At 45.9% G+C, this 24,372-nt stretch overlaps 1 protein-coding gene across 2 annotated transcripts in view; it reads left to right on the top strand.

Moving 5' to 3' along the window:
- The window catches only part of LOC124309269 (uncharacterized), a 58,561-nt gene that overhangs the window by 4,785 nt on the left and 29,404 nt on the right, over positions 1–24,372 (top strand). For both annotated transcript variants that reach the window (XM_046772737.1, XM_046772736.1), the window contains 2 exons: positions 16,154–16,939; positions 17,234–19,032. In XM_046772737.1, coding sequence (XP_046628693.1) covers positions 18,288–19,032 — 745 coding nt within the window. In that variant the 5' untranslated portion in view covers positions 16,154–16,939; positions 17,234–18,287. The remainder of the gene's footprint in view (positions 1–16,153; positions 16,940–17,233; positions 19,033–24,372) is intronic.

The following is a 24,372-nucleotide window of genomic DNA, read 5'->3' as shown; positions in this document are numbered from 1 at the left end:
AATTTCACATGTTCGCCATTTATCGGACCGAGGTGTGGCGATGAAGAAGAGCTCGAGTGCATACTGCGCAATTATCGTCATCATCGTCGTCATCGTCGTCATCGTCACCTGCACTCGTACCTTTCGTCCGAAAGTGCAGGAGCAGAGCCTCCAAACTCCATCGTCGATGCTCAAGCACACCGTCCGATGTAGTGGTGTAAGCACCAATGAAATGTGCGTGACCCGCCGCGCATCGACGTATCGGTGTTGTTAGTGTTCGGCTTCCGATGTTAGACGAGCACTATCGTCCGTGAGGAAAACCTCTCATATACACTCAGCCGACCTTGTGCCTGGTGGTTACCGATAAGCGGCAGTCCCGACGCGACGGTGCTAAGTTTGCGTCACGGCTAGGACTGGTAGGTGTGCGCATCTGTGGTGCAGCACACGCGATCGGAGGTGAGTGACCCACTTACGCGTCGAACGCCAACTGCACACACTTATTTACTCACGCTTCTCGGCTTCGGCCCGGGTGATCGGGCGGTGCCCTGAAAGTCGCCACAGGTGTCGGAGAGTTTCGGTACTTTACTCAACTCTGCGCCGCCGACTATGAACCAGCAGTTAGCGCTAGTTTGTTGTGTAGTGCCACTCTTTGTTTAATGGCTTTTCAATGGTTCGTCAGTTCCGTTGTCGATGAAAATCCGGCTAATGCTTGACGATGGACGTTGGACCAGACTGAAGCTAACAGCAAGAATTAGCACCCAAACGTTCTAATGTCCATTCGAATTTACGGCAGTGAAGTCCGAGAATGTAAATTTAGTGAAATATCTTGAACCTCCGATACTTTTATAGAATTGTGAGGATAAAACTGAACACCATTTTTCTATTTTCAAAAAATTGAACACATTTGGCTGCCAACTCTGGCTGATAGTTTCAGCTTCATGGATATTGGGCTGCGCGACAATGTGCCTTCAATGGCTCGGATCCCTGTTTCATCGACACTTACACGGTATCGTTAAGCAAAGATATCATCAATCGGGGTACATTTCGGCCTCGTCGTAATTCATACTGGCTACTAATCTCTGCTTCAATGATCGGCAAGAAGAAAACATGGAATCGATCTTCGGGTTCTTTTCCGCGCTGCAGGCTGTCACGACGACGCTTCGGCTGTATCGGTGATTATCTATCGATCTGGACGGATAAAGTTACTGTAATTGAGTGGAAACAGGATTCGACGTTGGTTTAAGTGTATCGCCTTTTCCTCCTCGTGTTTCGATACAGCCTATCTCGTACACGGGATTAGAATCCAAACCCGGCTCGGTTTGAATTCTTCTTTTCATGCCTAAATATACTTTCATACAATCATTTTTCATCGTGTTACGTCCACCGGCAGAGATTTGTTTTCCAAGTTTTACCCGTATCCGAACATCTATCATTCCGTTAAACCGCGGTGTCTTACACAAGACGTCGAGAGTCTCGACGAACCTCGTATAATTATTTTTACTCATTTTCTTCTTTTCACGCGGCATCGTCGACGGGCTCCTTTCTCATGTAGCACCACCCTTCTGGCCACTGGAATTTCTATGATATCTTCTTTCTACCGAGATCTTCGGTGACCTAATGCCACCCGCTAGTCATCGAGCTCCTCTCTTCGATACATACCAACGACTGTTCTGCCCGATCGTCACCTGCTTGGTTCACGGTTCACGAAGACGAGAGTTCGAGAGGAGTAGTCAGTCTTCTCGGTCGGAGAACCTCCAAATTATCGCCTCAACTACTTAATCCGCGAGTTTTGTTAAACGGTGCCACTTAGGGTGCTCACCCAGTTTGTTTCCCCCTTCTTCCCTCTCTCCCTCTCTATCTTTCCGTTACACCACCTTAGATTGTGAAGACCGATTTCAAATTTTCGAACATGCACCAACGCCTGGATTCGACTTTTACGACGCGTCGTTTATTCTCACATTCACTCGTACATCCCTCGATCATAAACCGCCCAACGATCCTTGTTTTATCATCCGTCAAGTACGCGGCAGTCCGACGATCATGCGGTATACTCACCAATGATCCTCCACGCATGGGCATTTCACGAGTATCGTGCGTCGGTCGGCCGGACTGCGTTTCACGCTTGTTAACGGGGCACGTGGTTAGCTTAAATTATTACAATTTGGCTGGACATTTGGCCGTGTTGGCATTTGCTATCCTTGGAGTATTTCTCAGAGATTCTTTTTTAACGGTGGATCAGGTACAGGCCTACGGAGTAACTAGGCACATACGACGCAAGGTGTTGCATGCTTGTCGCCGTTCGAGACAAGTGCTTGAGGCGACGAAAAAATGTATCTAGTCTCAGATAAGGATGTTGGCTTTGTTGCTGCTACGTATTGTACACCTTACGTGGTAGCGCCGCGCGTTGCTGCTCTCTTTTATTTTCTATTTCTTTTTTTTTTCCATGCCTATATAATGTTCTATAAAATTCTAAATTGAAATTTTAATTTATCATCATACACGTATATAATATGTATATAAAACTTACTTGCACGCTCGGCTCACTCGCTTTTAGAGTCTTGACTCTCGTCGTTTTGTTCGGTAGATTTTACCGCCAATTGTACTACACTAATTAACTGTTATTGTCGGCGTAAGATATCCGTTGTCCCGTATTTCAGACCTGTTTGTGCTTCACTGCAGAGAATATCGTTCGGCAATCTTCCATCGGCAGTTATCACGCAGAAGTTAGTTATAATTTTAATTAACAGCAGAATTTTATCGTTACTGCAGAGTTCTTTGCGCATTGGTTATTGTTTTACCGCTGATTGAAAATCTGCAGGTTGCAGTTCGTTAAGAAGAAATTTTTATTATTTAGTCATGGGGCTTGTGCAATTGTTTCTTTCGATTTCTTTGTTTTTTTTTTTTCTCAACAGAGAACAACTGTGTCATCTATTCGTACGGCTTGTACTGTTTGTTTAATATCGACGAATAAAAGTACAGCTCATGTTATGGGGCACAGCGGAGTGGAGGTACTCTGTTTTTTTTAATTTTTTTCTTTCAAGTATTTGTAATACTATTTTGGTCGTAACGGTATAATACAATTTTGGAATAATGAATGTGAAAAAAATAAAATCAACGACTTCAGGAGGTGATATAATTAACCATACCATACCATTTGAGTTTATACTTCGTTATTTTCATCTTCTTATTTTCATGACAACGTCAAATTTGTATAGTAGGGTATATTCAGTTTTTTTTTCTTTTTTATTAGCAATCCAAGTAAAGTCACTTTTGTTACTTTTTGTTGTGGTTATAATTTAACTACACCAATTGCGTCTAACGATTATTATTATGCGAATGATAAATTTCCCACCGCTCAAACAAGCCGTTCCAACAGTTAATAAACAATAGTACTTGTAAGGTTGCTTTGCCCTGAAAACATTAGAAAGCAAAGTCGGCACAAGAAGCTTCTTTGGTGTAGTAAACAAAAAAGGAGAAGGGAAATGGTCCTACTCGGATGACCACCCACAATGTTCAATACCTCCGATAGAAAGAAACGTCGATTCCTTGGATCTCCGATCCAGCGGTGCAGATCGAAATTGTTACGGAGCAGATACCGAGAGGCATATAATGTATTATTTCGGTATAATAGCGATCAACCTCGCTTCGGCTGCAAGAAGTATTCGCCACCTGTCGTCACGCGTGGCACTTGCTGCGATGAAACCTTCAGGTCAGGACACGGATTTACGATGGACAGCGAGCGTAGGAGTCTCGGCCAACGATATATGGGAGCTGACAGTCCTTCGTTGACGATGAGCCAAGATTCTTGGAGCGTTGGGCACCGCGTTTGGCAAGTACGAGACTGTCGCGAATACAACGAGAAAGCCCGGCTCGGTCTCGTGCGCAATTTTCGCGGTTTGCGGCTTGGCCACGTGGTGCTCCAATTCATTCCTCCAGCGGCCATGCTCGCCGCGGCGAATCGCACGTACGCCTCTCAGCCTCGTCGCGATCGGGACTCGACTCTCGCTGAATTTATTACAGGTTTAGTGCCTGCGATCGGAGGGGCAGGCAGAGCGAGGAGGACGGGGGCCGGGACTCCGGGTCTTCCGATAATTCAGAGAGCTTTTTTGTATTTTTATTTTTCGCATGCACACGCTCTTCGTACACTTCGCCCGCTCAGATCTCCTCGCATTGTTAATATAGACACCGTTTAGCCTGTCTGAACTCCGAGGCAGCGGCTATCGCTATCGGTCGGTCGAGATTTTTTTCTTCCACCACGTATATATATATATATATATATACATATATATGTACGTGGTGGAAGAAAAAATCTCAATATATATATATATCTATATATGTGTCTAACATTTATGCGGTGAAATTTAACGACCCGATAAATAGACGCGACGGGTATCGTTCCCGGGACGTTTTGGCTGCGTAGAAAACATAGAGAGACAGAGAGAGAGAGAGAGAGAGAGAGAGAGAGTTTGCAAGCAAAGTATCTCTGCAACGATTGCTGCAGCATGGCATCGTGCAGTTGTTAGTTATATTACAGCTTGACGAAATGTTGGCTGCAGCATTTAATACCGATAAATCAATGCCCGTGTCCCTCCAGGCCAGTCTATGAATGTGCTCAATCACTGCAACCATCTAACGTGGTCTTGTATCATGTATACTCTGTAAACGAGTATATATGCGTTCCCTGACAATGAGCCGTTTCATGCCTTCTGCGTACAGGCAAAACCAGCGCGTGTCCGCCACTCGTTAATCCTGTCGCCTTCTTTCTACAACCCTCTTTCGGAATCGGAGAAAGGATTGATGTTATTCTTTAGAGATGGGAAATGATTTGTCAAAATCACGGGCTATTACCCACGTTCAAAAACAAGTTTTATTAATCTGTAAGCAGTATATATATATATTTTTTTATTTTTAGTTAAGTTCAGAGAGAACGTTTTTAACGTTGACAAGTTTTCTCAAGGATATCATAATCGAGAGTGTCCAGAGTACTTTCGTTTTCAACGCGTTCACGGAACGCCTGCAGAGCGAGAGAAAGCTAAAAGGTAAATAAAAAAAAAAAGTAAGAAAAAAGAAAAACACTATCAATTATCGGACGGATCGGTCAAGGAGGAAGGAGCATGCTTGTCTTTGTCAGGACGATCGAGGTGGGAGCTCGTCGCCGAGTCCGCCTCCGCGTTTGCGCTAGAAGGACAGATTTGTCACTAATTAAAAGGACTCGGTGATAATGAGCCAGATTCAGCCGGCGATAGCTGCTGGGTGGGTGTGACTAGACACACGGAATGGCAAAAGCGTGATGCAAAGGTGGGATTGCTCGGACTTTATGCTACTACGGGGATAAATTGGTCTCTTTGGAGGCCTGCAGGACTGGGATAGAGAGATGGTATCGATCCGCAGCGATGTTTGTCCTCCCCTTCGAACACCGGCGTGGAAGGAGTGCAATTAAAATAATTAGCCTGCGCGAGGTGATATTGGAATTCTTTATATTGCGGCTACCAGCGAAGATTCGAAAGACGTGCTCGTCCTTTTCGTCTCTTTCGTATTATATGTTTTTCTCTTAAACTCAAACAGATGTATTCGCTTAGTTGGCTCGATTCGCTCGTGAGATCGTTCCGAGATGTCGACGGAGTCTTATTACTTTATCGTTAGTAGGTAGGTACTGATGTTTTACAAACTTTTACATACCGTAAAGTCCATTCGAACCACGTACTTATGTCGGCACATATTTAAGCAAAGAGTATTTAAACATGTCTAATGCGTGACTTCACGCCGCACGTGCTCGGCGTACTCTGGAAATGAAAGGACCAAAAAGAGGAGGATATAAATGACCGGTTTACCGCTGTCGGCGGGACTCAAATCTTTCTTACATATAAAAACTGGAAACAATACTCAAAATAGAAGCGGAATATTTAAACAACAGAAAAAAAAAATTGACTCTTAACCGATTCATCCGTGCATAATAATATTTGCCTCCAGGCGAGTAACTCGCCTCTAGTAGAACTTGTAAGCAACTGACCTGCGCAATGAAATTCAGTCCCACTCGTCAATTTCAGCATATCGCTTGTGATGTTTACGTTACTGTTTCTTTCATTTTTTCTGTCCCACATATTCTACGAAGCACCGTCTAAACTTCTAGAAGATGTTCTTCCGGCTGGTTATACAATAACTGGCTATTCGTGGTAAATAATGAGAATCTAACTGTCAAAAAGCAGAAGAAAAAGCTGCCAAGAAGAAAAAAGACCGCATAGGAAGGAAGAAGAGGGCACGGGTGGTGGTCACCTGGTGAAAGGATTGAAACGGTTATCCAACAATGGAGCTCTAATCGTTCTTTTAATTAGACAAAACTTGCCGGTCACCCATTGTCCGGCCGACGAACGCCTCCCTCCGACTCCCATCGTCGTTACACCTCCGCACCTCTCGCGACAAACAATACCTCGTCATCCCCGATGAACACAATTCCATGCACATCCAGCGGCTCTGTCAACCCTGGTCTTGCAGCCTCGAGCCACCCACGACTCGAGAATATCCATCCACGAACACGAGGAGTAGAGACCCGACCCAACCCTGAGACGAAGTGAAATGAAATGAAATGAAATGAAATACACACGAGAATCAGCTACGAACGGCCTTCTACTCTGGCCAAGTGTCCGTAGAGTAAGGCACGTCAAGGGTAGTTCATCCAATTGGAAACGTTTTCTCGTAATGAGAAATGAAACATGTAATTTTCTCAGTTGAAAAAAAAAAATGGTTCTATCACCGCTTGACATGTCTTACTTTGGAGGGTGGTTTCACCACTTTAAAGCGTTTAATGGCAGATGAAAAAAAAAGTACGTATCGCATAGTTTTTAGTCTACTAGAACATACTACAAAAGACATCGAATCGGAGATATCGACGTGGGACGATACCTGCCTTGAGAGAGTAACTAAAGTCGGCGCAACAATCTTTGACGCCAGAAACGGGCACCTCTTGCATTCTTCTCAGCTCACCGCGTTATGGACAGTCGTTGAAGAGGCGCGGGCGAGTACAAGCCGCACCACACCTCGACGGAATAAATTTCCATACGCTCGGTATGGCGGGGCGATAGATAAGCGCCGGTAGAAGACGAGTTCTCGTGGTAACGTCGATGCTGGAACTGCTCCGGAGATTTCAGTTTCCGAGAGAGATGAGGAAAAGCCAGGATGGTCGGCCTTCGTGCGAAGGAATCGTCGCCGCGACGATTAACGTCCTTACGCTGTAAACCCCGAAGCGGGTAATTAAACGACCGTTTCTCTACCCTGTCACGGGAAAATCCAACGATTTATGCCACTTCCTACCATCTATCTCGGCTACACACCGCGAGGCTATACGTGCTCCGACCAATAAGTCACGATCCTCTTTAGCTTCGTCGATTCCTCCTCACCTTGTGTGCTGTAAATGGCTGCAGCATGCAAATCGGATTTATTGCCGAGAATTTATTCCAGAGCAACGCTACGTAGCCACCAGCACGCACCTCTCGAGTAGGTCCCTCCTTTATCTTCGGACCGATAGTCAGTCGTCTTCCCAACGACGGTTTGAAACGGTGTTAAACAATTCCAGAAACTCCTCTCGATGCTTCTCCAATCTGGCATTGTCGAAGCGATCCGGATCAGGACTCTGTGCCAGGTGACGGTGATCCAAGGCTTTTCGATCTATCCTAGTTCCCGGACTCTCCATCCTCCTTACTCGACGGCACCAAACAATGCGAGAGGGTATTTCGAATTCACCGTCAGCGGTGGGTCTCCCAGGTGACTCCCGGGTCCCGCAGGGCGTTGGAGTCTTGCAGGTCGAAGAAGTTATGTGTCTGGACCAGGCCAGTCCGCCGCTTGGAGTTTCGTTTCCTCGGTTTGTCTCAACCGCGGCTAGAATAATGGGATCGTAAAGTAGCCGGAATTATCAGTCGGCGGTACATGGCAAGATGGTCAGAGGTAGTTCCAAGTGAACTTCTCTGTCCAATGACGGATGACATAATAATGCAAAAATCTCGCGGCTTATCATTGGTTGCATCTTTCCTTTACGCAGGTATTATATTTGTAATAAATTAGTGCCGGAGTCTCTCTCTCTCTCTCTCTCTTTCCGTATAACTTGAATACCAAAAGGCGGTACTCGTAGGTAGGTACTATATGTATTTGCTAAGGATATATTTCTTCGGGAATAATTCATCCGATGACTACGGACCGCTCTATTCCCTCCTTCTCCGCTACATCGCACCCGGCGTGTAGGTACAGCAGCGTACGTATTCGCGAAATTATTTATTACCTATGTTTTACGTATGTATTATAGGCATGCGTTCATACCGCACACGAGCTGGTATAAATTATGCTAATCCGTGACCTACCGGGTCGTAAGTTTTGGCGTAGGGAAGAATCTTGCTCTCGGAAAAACAAGGAGCTAAAAACAACGGGGGTTGTTATTATGCACATTCTACATGCATGCATGCACCCTCTCTAAACCACGGAATCGATGGACATACATATTCGTCCTGTGTCCTTATATCTCGGTATGGCTGAAGCCGACCGGATCCGTTACTTCTCTTATTCTTATTCTTGCACTTTTTACACACAATATTTTCCAACCGTCATAGCACACGTTGCTTTAATTTTTCATTTTTCAAACAGATACTGAAAAAAGGTAAACGCCAACCGCGTGCCTACCCATCGACTCTTCTCTCCTTTTTTCTCTCTCCGTCTTTCCTTTCCTCGGCCCACGCGCGGCAGCCCTGAAGGACTAATTCAGCGGTTGAGAATCGAACTTGTATTTCTTAGGGGTTAATGAATAATTTATACCTATCATGTAGTTCCTCTCACACCGGCAATCATTGCACCGCTCGACTAATGTCAGTTCAATAGCACCCGTGGGGTTGGGACGAGGCGTAATTTCAGCTATGTATTCTCCACGCCATCGCGCATCGATTCGACCATAACGTATCCCTTTTCCGCCACCCTCGAACGACCTCCTTCCACGTCACCCTGTTCTAGTATCAAGGGAAATAACTCAGGTAGGCACAGGCAGTTAGCCTATCGACTCCTCCTCGTCGTACAAGTCGACATCTTCGGAGAATACAAAAAATGAATACAAAACAAAACAAGTTGTATCAAGTTAAAATTGAAGTAGGTTCTCGTGTAAGGATCATCATTGATCGCTCGTCCCGTTCTTCTCTCGTCAAAACGAATAACGACTTTTCTTTTGTCCTTTTCTCGTTCCCTCTCGGATCCCCGACGAGTTTTCTACCGTGTACGGTCAATTAACCGCAATTAATCGCAATTGACCGTTTCACTCTGTCAATTCCAGCCTCAGCGAGTGCGTTTTATAACTTCTTCACAGACGCGAAATAGGGTGGAGAAGGACGGACAACGACTATCGTATTCCGTACATTGTCTAAGCTCCGGGTTTCGGGCGGTTGACACCCTACGGGACCCCGCGGGGCCCTTCGCCCGGGCCCCTGGGTCTGGCCCAGTTGGTCCTACGCCGTCGGAGCACACCTAGTGAGTTTGACAATGGACACGCGGTGGCATTAATAACGAGTCGGGGCCAAACTGGGGTTCCGGGTTATCTTTGCATGCATTTGTCACCGAAAGGGTTGCGCGAGGTGTAGGAAGAGACACGGCTGGAACCGTTTCCTTGAACTGACGGGTGTCGTAGATCTTTCATTCCGTTTCTGAAACTCGATATTTTTCCTCCTACGATTTCTCCCCTCGAGTTGTACTCTGGAAATTGCCTCGATCGTATGGAAATTGAGGGGGGGGGGGGGGGGGGGGGGTAAATAGAGCGGGTCAATTACCCGTGGGGGTAAATACGCCTGCGTAACTTTCTCGTCGAATTCGAATATAATAAATTATTCACCCCGGTCGCAGTCGTCGCTTCCACCGTCCCCTGCGCCAGACCGCCATTTTTCTCGAATAATATAAATAATGGATGGGATCCCGAATCGTTTCATCTTCCTTAACCCGGCGGGGAAAGGGCGACCCTTGCAGACTGCGGGAACTGTGTCATCTGATAAGAAACCGGGGGAGAAAAAATTCTTGGACTTGAACTGATTCCGTTCCCACTTTAACCCGGGGTAAAAAATCTATGGGACTAATTTCAGTAACCCCCTTTTGTCCATAAATCACTCCCAATGCAAGGCGCCGTCGATGTTTGATACACGCTGAGTGGTTGTTATAAAATTCAAATTCCGAGTCACTGGCCAGACTGTCGATCGGCTTCAACAAACCGAAACTTTTTCGCCCTAGTGTTTTTTTTTTTTTTTTTTTTTTTTTCATTCACAGCGGCTCGTTGTTTCAAAAGGATAAAAAATTGCGTTCATTTGCATTTTCGTTTTGAGATCAAATGAAAAGAGGGAACAAAGGAATGACGCGGCCCGTTAACTTCGTCGACGATACGGAAGGGTGGACAGGCGTGGTGGTGCACGCGTTTCGACCCTCAGGAGTTAAAAAAGGAGGGGCTCCACGCGACTCGGTCAACTTGGACCGAGTGCGGCTGCAGTCACCTGTTTGAGCGATTAGACACATCCATCATAACCGTGGAGGGAATAGGTATCTGATTTTTGAGTTCAACTTGTGTGGTATCGGAGCCTGGATTTTCGACTCTCTGCTACATGAACGAGCGTCAAAGGGTGCCCTTTTTCATTGTCTAGATTTTCGGACGATTCAAGTCACCCGCTTCCCTTTGTCCCATTCTCTTCCAGTCTCTCTCTCTCTCTCTCTCTCTCTCTCTCTCTCTCTCTCTCTTTCTCTGTGTCTCTCCAAAGTTTCTTCGTGACGCAACTTTCCAGCTTAAACGACGCTGTTTGTTCGTACGTTCAAATTCTAAAAATGCGTTGCATAAATAGCTTATCTTACGAAATTTATGGAGACCTTGGAGCGTCGATTTGTCTTTACTCATGTGCGGTGGAATTTTTATTATTCGACGCTTATCGCACTCTGGCTTTAAATGCATCGTTGCACGTTGGAAAAACCGGAGAGATTATACATAGATCCAGAAAGTTTTACTGGTGACCCGGCCAACTTTCGCCGAGTCACGTCTAACGGATTAATTTCTTAAAAACATATCTCACTGGTAATCAAATCTACGATCAACAACAACAGGTGTTTAAATTTAGGGTCCTAAATTTCCCATACATATCCCATAGCGAACACGTGTCAGGTCGAGTCACATCATGACTGTTTCCGTGATAAATCAAGCGCTTTATATTTTCCCCGATATACCGATTAACCTTAGGCGCGCGGAGCACAGAGCATAATCATACAGCGACGATTTCAGTGATATTAGCCACTGTTTCAGCCGCGATTTAAGCCGGCATTTAGGTTTGGATTAAACCGTAATACCTAATCTGGGGAGTTTAAGGCGGGAGAGATTAGAATAAACTGAGATAGGGCAAGAGGGAACGATCGGCGTGGTCGAGTAGCCACGGACGTAAGCCGAGCATAAAACCGACTTCGAATCCCGATTGATAGACGCACAGATTCGAGAGTTGGCATCGCGCGTGAGTGATGCAGGTATTAAATTCCCAGAAACGAGGCTTACGAAATATTCGAGTGAAGCCGATCTCGGTTGGAATCGGAATATTTTCGAACAGGTTCGGGAACACCCGTTTCGAAAGGCCAAGTTGAGGTCGAAATCACTCTTCGTGCGTCATCGGTTCGAACTTTTCAAATATACCTGCATCTCTTATCTCCGTCAAAGGTGTTCGACCTGACCAAGTTTTCGCAGCCCTGAAGGGCCGCCTCTCGACGTCCGAGTAAACAAATTTTCGTTTGACCAAACTCCGCGCCGCATAACATTAAACTTGAGTCGAAAAAACCGCCGTCGGCGGAATACGAGAGTTGAGCAACTAAGTAATTGAATTCCCACCGATTCGCCGGCCGATCCTCCTCGAAACTTCGAACACACGCCAAAAAGTATTTCCAACCGTTCTTGCGGGCAGGAACGGTTCGATTCGCCTGTTCGCGAATACCGTGCGGTGCAGAAGTGTAGACAAAAAACGGGACGACGGAAAAAACCCGCGCAGATTCTGCGGGACCAGTTTTGTCCCCGAGTATTAACGACGACCGGCCAGTTATACGGGTTTGGATTACGTCCCGTAATCGAATACCTCCCACGTATACGGCATCTGAGCGTATTAACGATGATCGACGACCTGCATAGGCTAATGCATGCTAAACCATGCGTATAAGTAGACGACTCCATTTTTTCCCCACTCGCGCCTATCCTGTGTTTCCTTCATCCTCGGCCGTCGAACGCACCAGGATCGTTTCGATGCTGTTAGGAGATACCGAAATTCGCCATTGGCGTCAGGAGTTCAAGAACGATCCTGCTAAGGTCGTGAAACCCACTCGTTCCTTTCATTTTCTCCGTTCATTCATGCCGCGAAGGCAAAGTTGCAGCTGGTGACGAGACGTCGAGCGAGGAGAACAAGTTACGTGTAGGTCAAACCCACCGGTCTGATTAGAATTTAAACTTCCATTGTGATAGACGCCCTTGGCGTACTCGGTTGGCTTTTCTTTTCCGTACTTCATTTTGCTTCGTCTTCTTTTGTTCCCTCTGCATTTCCTTGCTCGTTTATTCCTTTTCGAGTCGTCGAGCACCCGCCCATCAAAGATGAGAAAAAGAGAGATACTGCACGAGTAGGTATGTTGTAGGTACGCGGTAGAGAAGCCGCGACGCCTTGACTGAAATGATTATAACATCATCGTTATCCGGATGACGACTACGACGACGACGACTACGTTCCGCTCGCTCTTTCTTCGCACGGTTGTATTTTCGGTCTCTCACCGTCTCATTTCCACCCACCCTGATCAGAGTAAAAAACAATTTAACCCCGTCGTCCAATTAGGTCTTGTCCCGAACGTCCGCGTGCATATAACACCTTCCAATAAAAAACTTGAACCTGTTGCACCGTCGTTTGTCACCGATGATGAGCGATCATTATATCACCTTGGATGGATCGAAGCGGTCGATACCATCTTTTAGTCTCTCTCTAACTCCCGATGCCGAAAGGCGGCGCCTGGCATTCTTCTCCCGAAAGACCGAGGCGACCGACTTTGAGTGATCATTACTCGACGAGGAATGACACTTTTTCGCCTAATTGAACAATTTTTCCCTCCCCCTGGGAAAAGATTAGACGGAAGGAGAACAGGGTCTGTTTACCGTGTATTATGTGGAAGCAAACTCGAAGGGAACAACAACAATTGCTCGTAGCTAGCAAACAAGAGCTCTTGATAAATTCGAGAGAGAGAGAAACCATGTAAAAAACTTCAAAGGAGAGGTGCCCATACTTTTTCTTATTTCCATGAACCGGGTTCCCGAGTCGTAAAGTTTGATCAAACACCGTCTTTAGGTTTGTTTTCGCACCTAGTAGAGCCTGTTTACCGGATCCAGCAACACCGGCGTTCGAGCTCTTTGATACCCTGCTTGTTGGCCACAAAATTACATTGTTGGCGCTAAGGAGAATGTTGCCAGATACTTTTCCGTACGGAGTAACAACACAAATTAGGCAAAGGCACACATAACGGTCGACTCTTCGCGGCTCTTGCTTGGAATACCCTTCACCACCTGAATTCCACTCGCTTTATTTCTCATTCAGACAAGTTACGCGCGTCATTTCCTACCCGGTTATGTATAATTGGCCGTATGTGCATACATTGTACGCTTACAACGACGAGTATATAATAAGACGCTGGGAACGATTAATAATTGTTTATCTCCTGCTTTCTCTCCTTCATCTTTAAATTCTTCTTTGTCGCACACAACACACACACACACACACACACAATGATTGTCCAATATCCGTAATTATACCTCCATCATCATCGGATAAAGTTTTGGTTCCTTGTTTGAAATGGCAGCAGCGTGAAGTTGGTTCCTTGGTTGTGATGGACACTGGCCTCCTTTACATAATTAATTCGAACAATGAGACGGGTGTCGGGTTTATCCCAATTTCTAATTCCGCTCCTTGTCTCCGCCTTGTAATCTCACTCGTTCCTGGAACTTCAAGAAAGTTGAGGTCTATTTTCTCGCGTGATTCTATCTATCGTAAATTCTTAACCAGCTGTTGCAGTCGAATGCACGCGAGTGCAATTATTCTCTTGTATGGTTGTATTCGGGGCATTTTGAGGAAGGAAGGAAGAAATTCTTCTGTAACATTTTAGCCTCGCTTTTAACCCTTTTCAAGGGATTCACTGTTACGCTGTGATAACAAGATGTCGACGAGTTGTTGGAAGTGCGGAAAATGGATAAACCGATCAACCGGACTTTCCAGTTTTCATCAGTCAACTCGGTATTTCAGCTGCTCTTTAGCACGGTGCTGCAACGACGATACGATCCTCGGAATTATTTTTTCCTAGCTTTCCTAGCTTCGTAAAATCATGGTCGTGATCTCGAGACACGGTGCAGCTATCGTGCAATTATCACGATCGAGTGATCCAAGTTGCGTCGGAAAATACATTTGCGGATGCAGAGAGAAGAGGAATTTAAGAAGTATAAGATGAACGAGGAGAGCGAGAGGTCGTTAAACGAAACGCTTTATTCCGGCCCGTGGTCCAACCTACACGTGTAGACATTTTGTAGAGTTGTTACTTCGCGGGCGAGCGCACTTCGAGAGTCAGAGATGAGAATTAACGGTCGATCGAAAGACCGAAAGAAAGTATTTCGGTGCGGGACAAAGAGCCAAGAAGGCGAAGAAACGACGCCCGCCTCGAAGAGGAGTGAAATACTCCTCTCCGGACGAATGTTCACGCTCTTTCCTCAAGTTGGGAAAAAAGACGCCGGGTGGTTTTTCGATTCGCGGTTTATAGTTTATCCCTGCAGGATGCCTCGGCGACGTGGGTCGAGACGCTCACCGTAACCCCGTAACGTAAGCACGACTCGACCTTGAGTAGCGGCGTTGCCACTCGGCGTAGAAAATCCACAGTAATTTGATTTAATTTTAGACCCCTCCGCGGTTTTTTCGAGAAGGATTAACGAGATCCACGATTGATATACGAGCAGGTGGTGAGCCTTTTACAGTTGTTACGGTACAACGAGAGTCCTTCTCTCGTCTTACGGAGGTCGAAACTGCTCTCGAACACGGCGTTTTTTTTTCTACCTGACGACACGGTGCAACTTCCTTACCCTCGACTCGTTATCGTTTCATAATTTTTCTACCCTGTCACAGAGAAGACGACGGAGCGGTTCTCTCGGTCACCTATCGCCAGTTTATGAGCTTTTCGTAATCGACTCTCGAAGACCCGGAGTGACGTTTAAGTGACTCTGGAGCCACCGTGCCAACTCGAAAAGTAGTCATGCCGTTTCGACAGACGCGTCGTCTCGGATGACTGACGAGCACAATCTCCCCGAGTGGCGTCAACGCTGTTTCCTTCCTCTTCCTCTTCTTCTTCTTCTTTTACGTCCTTCACCTCCTGCGCCGTTTTCTTCCTACAAAACGTATATCAGCCGCCTGCTGTCCTACGGACTAGCTGGATACACATTATCTCGTAACTAGGACGGCGCCTGAAAGCGTTTGACCGAAGAATTCCAAACCGCTTGGAGGATGCCGACGTTCTCTTCCTCTTCGCACCGCGATCATATGATTTTTTACTCAATTCTTCGCTCACGAAGAGGTGTTCCCACGTTTCGTCAGTCCTCGGACTTTCCCGCTTATCTCACAATCTGCTTATTCCCGACATCCGTGCGTATACCTCTTCCTTCCGACAACTCGATTGCTCGTTCGCTCGCTCCAATAAACAAACAACTCACTTCCCAGATGAGTCTGATGCTTGTGGCTCGTTGCGGTTACACCTGAACGGTGATTCGTACGACGTTCCTTTACACCGTTCTCTTATTTCGTCCGCCGGGTGATTTTTCTCTCTGCGTTACACGCGCAACGTCGTCGTTGTATCGGTTCCAGGAATTCGGTGCTAACCCTGTGAAAAGTCAGGATCACAGAGAGAAAGAGGAAGAAAGGGGGAAATACCTACTTGTTCAAATTTTAGTCAAAAATTGAGATCACAAAAATACCAAACACATATATACATATCTCGTTCCCTTAACAGAATTGATAAAGATGTATTTATGAACCTTATCACGCGTCGATTGGTGAAAAAAAACTGTTCAGACTCTGTTCAGGTCACAACAACATACTTCAGATAAGATCGGATTAAAAATTTTTCATCTCGCATGTTCCAGGGTTGAAAAGGGGACGGAGACACTTTGCGATCGGCGAAGAATTCGGAGATAAAAATTTGCTGGAGAGGATTAAAAATCGTCGCGTGCTGTCCGAGATTCACCACCTAGTCGCACATCGCGTACTGGAAAACGGTGCGAAAGCTCGGACTAGAGGAGAGAGGAAGACGAGGGAGAAACAATAATAACAACAATAATAAGAATACGAGAAAAGGAGGAGAGACGTAGAGCGTACCTACGCAGAACGCAGCCAGAGATACGACGAGAGACTCGCGGTCGGGATGGCGCAACGGATGCTGCGCTGAGTCTGGATCTCTTCTGCCGTTGCCGCTTGATGCTGCTGCTCGCCGATGCTGATGCTGATGCTGCTGCTGCTGCTGCTGCTGGTGTTGGTCGTCGTCGCATCGCCGAACCCGCGGCAAGCCGGCGTTCGTCGTTCAGTAGTTTCCCGGACGTCGTACCGGCATCATCCGAACTGCTACAGATTCGAGACACGAGCAGTGCCAACCCGACCACCGGGACACACCGCGACTCGCTCTTATCGCGCCGAATGAAATAATTCTGATTGCTTGCGCACGTTGTTTTTCGTTTCTTGGTTTTCTTTAATTTTTATTTTTTCGTTTCGGTTTAATTGTTTTGTCGTCATCGTAAACTTTTTTATGTTGCTTTTTTTTTGTCACTTACGACATTCATCAAATTTTCGTCTCCTATACACTCAAGTATAACGTATACCGAGATAATATTTTCGCAGATTTATAGATTTAAATTTTGTCGATAATTTTTTACTTGGTAATTTTCTTTCTTTTTTTGTTTTATTTCATTTTTTCTTCTCCTGAAATTACCGGCCGAGTATCACTATTCACTCTTCGATTGACATTTTATTTCGACAGTACATATACAGTATCAATGCCTTGCGTGTATTTTGCACGCTTCTGCGAAAATAATTAGATTCTTCTTACTTTTTTCTTTTTTCGTTTGATTTTTCTTTTATCATTATTTTTTATTTTTTATTTTTTCATTTGAACTCGTTTTCTTTCGACGATTTTTTAACACGGTTCTGTGGTTATTTAACGTTTGTATCAGTGGCGGGACGTGCTGCAATATATGAGGTGACAGGGATCTCAAAAGGCACCGACTTGTTCACCCGATTTAATAATAATATTAATAATAATAACTGTGCGAATACATATAAACAAAAGTTTGGTTCAATTTTTTTTTTTCTTCGATTTCTTGTTTTATCGGTGTGTAAATCAACGTCATGAAAATATCAAGATTCAAGAGAAGAAAAGTTTGATGCACGCGTACGAATGAAGAAAAGAAGAAAAATGTTCGGACAGTGAAATTACGTAATTTCGTTACAATTTGCTCACACAACTGATAGAATATCGCTCGAAGGTGCAACGTTACTTGGAAGATTCGTCAATTAATAATTGGATAACAATTCCGGAGATAACGACAAAAATTAAAATTAAAAGAAAAAATTAACAAAGATTATCGTGATATTGTACGATAAAAGGATATAAACGAATAACGAACAATAATCCGAGAGTATATATATATATGTATATACATATAAATAAATTGAAAAGTAACAAATGAATAAATAAATACAGTGAACGAAACACGAATCCGGCACAGTGACAACGATACTACGCGAGAGAGAAGAAGAGAGGTAGAACATAGTAGCGAGGATAAAAAAGGTGGATCGAGGATTAAGTGACGGAGGTTAGCGAGACAAATGCGACCGCGTAAGCCGATACCCTGGTTCCCAATATTCGCGAACAAGCCTTTCTGAATCGAATAATCAGCGGATCGGTTGCGTCGGGATCGCGATCACCGGCACACTCGGCTGCCCGTTATCGGCTCGAACGATGATGCCCTCGGAGTTCCGGAGGATCAATATTGCCAGGACGATACTCGAAAGCGACGCGACGTCGTCGTCGACGATCGTTCCCTAGACCGATGGCTCGGCTAAAGTAAGCGAATCGACCGAAGTGAAAAAATCTTGGAAGCCTATCTCGCTGACGGATAAGTAAAAACAACTGTGAAGCATTACAAGGGAGAGAAAAAGTCCGGCGGCTATTCGGCCCCGGCGCGGGAGGGCAGAGCAGGCCTCATCATCGTCAATGAGACCGTCATGCTGGCCTTGACCTACCCGGACGGGTCCAGGGTTCAGCGCTGCGACAACCTCCCCGAAAGACCGGGATCACCGGGACGCGTTTCGGCCCCGCGCCGCCGCGCGGAAGAGCACCGATTACTCACCTGGAGTTCGTACAACGCCTCGAGGCGACGTCGCACCTCCACCACCCCCGGGGATGACGGAGATCGGAAGGAGAGGCGGGACCCCCGCCTACCCGAGGCCGAGACGACCACCCTACCGTCCGACGATCACCCCTCGACGACGCCGACGGGGGACCGCGATCGCGATTCCACGCGATCGTCAACCTCAACGAAATCTAGTCATCCTGACGATCCAGCAGCCGCTGATCCGCGCCGGCTTTCCCCGCCGGTCCGGAACATCCAGACGAGGCGATCGTCCTCCTGGTCCGGAGCCGGACCCCGCGCCAAGGATCCGTGCCTCCTCCAGGTACTCCTGATCCTCGTGCTACTCGTGATCGGGTGCAACAGACACTGTGGACCCTTCGGGTCGAAGGTTAATCGCACCGCTTTTGGCGCCCTTGCGATCGGCTATGTAATCGCTGGCGCCGGATGCGCACCCGTCGACGTACTCACCGACACCGGTGTCAGGTCGGAGAGGTCGGCTAATTTGTCACACATCACCGGAACCTCGCGCAAGATACGGATGTACGTCAAGAACCGGTACCTTCAGATACTTCCGGACGGCACGGTCAACGGATCCGACGACGACGCGTCCGATTACAGTGAGTTTTACACTTTCGATTACTATTCTGCTTTCGGAGAGAGGTAGAGGTGGGGAGAAGTATCTCGTAAGGTGAGTCTACTGCTTATCGACGCGTTTGGAACAACGTTTGGATTTTAGAACTATAGAAGAATCGAATTGATCGAACGATGAAAAGGTGAATGCTTAGGACAGGGTCAATAACTGGTACTCTTACCGTATGGGTTTTTAACTGAACTGTCAAGTGTCCACCAAAAAGTGAGTGATAACGTAAGTGTGCCAGTTGTTGACCCTGTCTTAATTACTGCCCTTTTTTAGTTGTATCTGTTTTATCGTTAGTTCTAAAATTAATCAAAAATAAATTCGTAGTGTCTAAATTGATTTTAGACATCGAGAAATTACAATTTGTGCCGTCGCCAGATTATAGTTTTGTAAAATAAGAGGTTCTACAATTGGGTCCAAACGCGTCAATAACTGGCACCCTTACCCGAGTCGTTCGACAAGTCACAAGAATGGCGCTAATTAGCAATCTTGGTTCAATCTGAACTTGTCGCTTTCTTCCGAATGTCAGACTTTTGCTATCCAGCAACGTCGTCCTAATTGTACTACATTTTATGGACACTTTCTACGCACGGAGATGGTCCTCCTCACCTCTACCCTCCGTAATCCTGTTCCAATGACGCTTTCGATTTCTTGGCTGTAAGCGCGAGGTCCATTGGTCTATAAATGTACACCCGAAAGACTCGAGACACTCGTTTACTTTCGAGCTTGCTGTACACCAGCATCGGTTGAGTAATCCGTTCCGTAAGTCTGACCTTTGCTGGTTAGTGTGTGACTAATTGCAAGCTGCTGCAGGCTTTCTGTTACAGAAGCCTCGTTCTTTTCTTTCTCTCTCTCTCTCCCCCTGGTCTCTACTTCTCCCTCTTATCTATCATCCGTCTTTTATTTTAATGCACTCCGAGATAAGTCTTTGTTATTATGCTGATTCTGCACTGCGCTAATCAATTATTATACGCTCTCGTTATAGCGGCGTTGTGCATCGTACATGTGCGGTAAGGAATTCACACTATTCGAGTATATGAAAGTTTTCAAAAATTAACAGGTTATAATTTATATCAGTCCTAATTCCCTCGTTTCTCCTCATCGAACGAAATAGAATCGGGAAAAACGGCTGCTAAATCACGGTAATTGCGGTTTAAATCGGCTGTGCAATAACGATAGACAGAGACGGAGAGGAAGAAAGAGAGAGAGAGAGAGAGAGAGAAGACGAACGAGACGCTCGCGTCCGTCGCGAGATTCATTGATAAGTCTTGAAACGCGTTTATCTTGAGCATAATTCATGTTCGTTTCGCCGCCACCGGAAAAGAAAGAGTAACCCGGTTTACAGGTAGATAGATGTACGTGTAAAACAGAGGTAGAGGTATACCTGCGTAATGTTACTGCAACAGCGAAGATAGCAAAGTTGATATTCCTGATTTAGCTCGCTACTCGAATCCCTTATATATAAGTAATATATCGATCATCGTACGCCCGTGTACGAGAAAGAAAAAAATGTCTCTCTCTCTAATTGATCACTCCTTCGGATTTACATTCTATGCATAATATAAATCCGCGAATTATAGCTTCGCATCATTCCGCTATGCTGCGTTGATTCATATTCTCCGCTGTAATCCAGACGGCTTATTTTATTCACACCGGTCAAGTGGCTAGGATAGATCCGTCTTAATCCTCATTAACATGTGTGTGTGTCCGGGTATTAATTAGGTTTATCGTAATTGGCACTCGACTACCGAAGTCATGTATAATGAGAAATTTAAACTGCACGCAAATTGTTTTGAAGACGTATTTTTTATTTTTTATTCCGTTTTCTATTTTCGCCAGTGGGCCTTCAGCCATTAGATATAAAAGTTACGTGGCATTCATGACCTGCCTCAACTGGCGCCTCATCATCATAAATTGGGTCGTTGATTATTTCCTTTTCATCGAATCCGCGTCGGAGGAGAGAATAAAACGACGATCATACTTTTTCCCCAAGTTTTTAACGACCGATGCTGGATGGGATGATTTTTTTCTTGTCGTTTTTTTTTTTTTTCTTTCCACTCTCTCTCTCTCTCTCTTTCTCACGCGGTCCTTTTGACCTGCCTCAACTCTCAACCAGCTCCTCCTCAGACACGTGCTTGAATGCAATCATAGAGTGTCTAACGTTCATCGCACTCAACTACCGTGAACTATTAGATATACGAAGTCACGTACGTTACGAGACGACGACGGCGAGCTAGCTTGTAGCTTATGTTTTCGAGCGAAAGTTGGAACCGCACAAAGTTCTCATCAAAGACAGGCTTTTTGTCATTTCACTCGAGCAACGCGACAAGAAACGAATTAGATAATAACTTACGAAGGTCCAACGCATGCAGCACCGAGACACTCGGGCGTGAAATATCGCCTTGCGTATATAATGGAACTAAACGGTAAAAATGTTGGTATCGAAGAAAAGGAAACGCCTGATGCAGTACGCACGGTAAACGCAGTAGCTTAACGGCAACGCAAAAGGAGAGAAGAAGAACGCAAGCGATTTCTTGTTCAATAAACCGACTTATTCCCAATGAGATTGAAACATTACTCGCTTGATCCTGTGATTTGTTACGGAAAGGATTACGCCGGTATAATCGTCCTTCGGCTCACCGCAGCATCCTTACATCCAGACATCGATGAATATCGTATTTCTTACACCTCCGGTACACGTGTTGCAAAGATAAGCTGCGTGGCGTTTGATTGCTAAAGAAATCTCTCTTGCTTAGCTGAATCGAATCAACAGGTGGGCTTCACGCTCAAGCTCACGGCTCTTGTCTGGGTTATGGAAGTTTACGGAATCTGAGGACGTAAATAGTCGGGGATAAAACGTTTTCTATTAAGTAAACTGAAAGGCAATCACGTGGATTGTTGTTGAGTGTGGAAATAACGGGGGAAAAAATTAACTGCCAGACAAATCGCGACTATCGAGCATGCAGTCGAGGAACCGTGCAATTGGTCGTGGAGTGTGGTAATAATACTTTACTAACATCATCGTGGGGCAAAAGGAACTACGACGAAGGTGAATTTGCGGTGAGGAAGTTGACAACGAATGGACGGAATCACGGTATACATGCGAAACAATTAAACGGGCAATTAGCAACGTGGAGTTGTTTTTACACCGGTTACCACTGTTCAGCGCACCGTGTAACCTGGATTTATGCGATACTGAAAGCGAGTAGTATTATACACACTGTATGGTAGAGGCGCGTGAAAAAGGAGTAAATATCAAATAAATCAGAAAATACCGGAGATGTTAATTGGCTCTGATGGTCTGCCAGTGATTTAATCAACCCGTTTAACGATCGGATGCAGTCTCGCGGGTTATTCGTGAAATGCGTTTAAACGATCCTCGAGCGAGGCGAAGGGTGTGGACACTTATCGCGGGCGTGAAGAGCCTCGTTCCTCGGATTCCTGGGGACCGTAAAACGAGGGAGCTCCGTTGAGTAAACGACGATTGAAAATTCCTTCGCTCATTGCGCCGCTTTATCATCCCTCCTCTTCGCGGAGGAGGAATAGAAGAATGATCGGTAAACGGTGGTGGTGTACGAGCGAGGCGTTAAGAGCGTCGAAGGCGGGGCGATAGGCTCGATTTTAGGCAAGAACCAAGATGGAGACGAGGGTGAGGGAGGGCGGAAAGGTTGGGTCGTTGCACCCCGGACGGTGTGCTGCGTGTTTGCTTTCGGTTTATTGGGTTCGTTTGTTTGAGTTTCATAACGCTGACACGGTATAGACAAAAGGAAACAACGAGAAACCGTCTCTCGTAGGTACCTGAATATTAGGAGAGGAAAACACTGCGTGGAGAGAGAGAGAAGAGGGAACGAACGGTTTTTACTCCCGCCTCAAAATAGTCGGACGTAAAATTATCCCCTTCCTTTTGTCTGGTCATGTTTATTCTTCTGTTGCACAGACGCAATATACGCGAAGATAGGTCGTACCGTTCATTCTCGTTCACTTTACAATGGTAAAAGTCGAGGACTCGGAGAAGGAAACACCTCTCTTATACCAAAGTACAGCTTTAACAACACCCTGATACTCTCGGACTGGGACAAAAAGGGGCTGTAACTTTACTTACAGTATCACGCGTAACAACTTTTACACAATAGCTGCACGGTGGTGCTCACGGTCCGTCCGTCTGTCTGTCTGTCTGTCTGTCTGTAAATCAGTCGGGATAACCGTTTCGATTCTCACGCATATACAGTTATCCTCTGAACGCTGGGAATGATGTCCTGGTGAGGTCCTTAAGCACACCCGCCTACATTCAACCCTACCAAGGTTCGTGTAAACTTGCTTTCAAGGAAACTGAATCTAAAAATCCTCTACTGACCCTCTATGTCATAAAAATTCAAGGACAAACCCTACGTCGAATTTCCAACGCCTAAAAATCAAAGTACCAAATCCTACTTTGACGTTCTCGGTAAACGATTGAACTCATTTTCACCATTACCACAATCATTTGAGCCTAAACTTGGCGAATTGGTAAATTTCGAATATTTTTAGCGTCAAAGTAGGGTCTGATATTGTGTTGAAATAAAACCTACTCCACCATCTCCAATCCCTATCTAGGAGTCCCTTTAAAGTAGGCGCTAATCTTCGACTCGTGCAGCCCTTCTCTTGAGATTCGTGTACTCCTTGTTGATGTCCAGAATGTGGAAACGGGCTGCCGTAGCTCTTAGTAAGAAATGTAACCTGCTGCCCGCTCCCCGAAACTAAGATATGAAAAATAAATCAGCATCAGTCGTAAACGCTGTGCCCTCGGGTTACGCGTTAGGCTGCAAGCTGCGCGGTTAAGTCGCACTTAAAAGTCGATAATGAATGGCTGCATTCAGGAATGATTGAATCCGAGTGTTAAATCAAAATCGCTGTTAGGATATCGAGTGCATGCAAATTCCGTACGCTGAAATATACGGCCGCGATGGGTTCGCCGGTCCTGCGTGCTTTCACGCGTATAAACCCGTCCGCCGCCCCCCCCTCTAAGCACCGGAATTGATTACGCGGCCGTCCCCGCGGGTTGGTTTACGACGTGCCGCCCCCCCCCCCCCCCCCCCCCTCACAATCAGCCCAAAAGAGAGAGAAAAGGAGAAAGAGAAAGAGAGATAGAGATATCGAGAGAGAGAGAGAGAGAGAGAGAGAAAATCCGACCAACTTCTCTGCTCGACTCTGGTTTGGTGGGACCGATCTAGGAAAGGACACCGATACAGACGACGAGGTCGCACGCTGTGACCAGAGATTGGGGCAATTCTAGGCTGCATGGTTGTCGTCGTTATGGGTCTCTGGAGGAGGAGCTGAGAGG

This window comes from Neodiprion virginianus, chromosome 7, assembly GCF_021901495.1.
Source record: "Neodiprion virginianus isolate iyNeoVirg1 chromosome 7, iyNeoVirg1.1, whole genome shotgun sequence".
Taxonomy (NCBI): Eukaryota; Metazoa; Arthropoda; class Insecta; order Hymenoptera; family Diprionidae; genus Neodiprion; species Neodiprion virginianus.
This window is presented reverse-complemented; position numbering and strand designations above follow the sequence as displayed.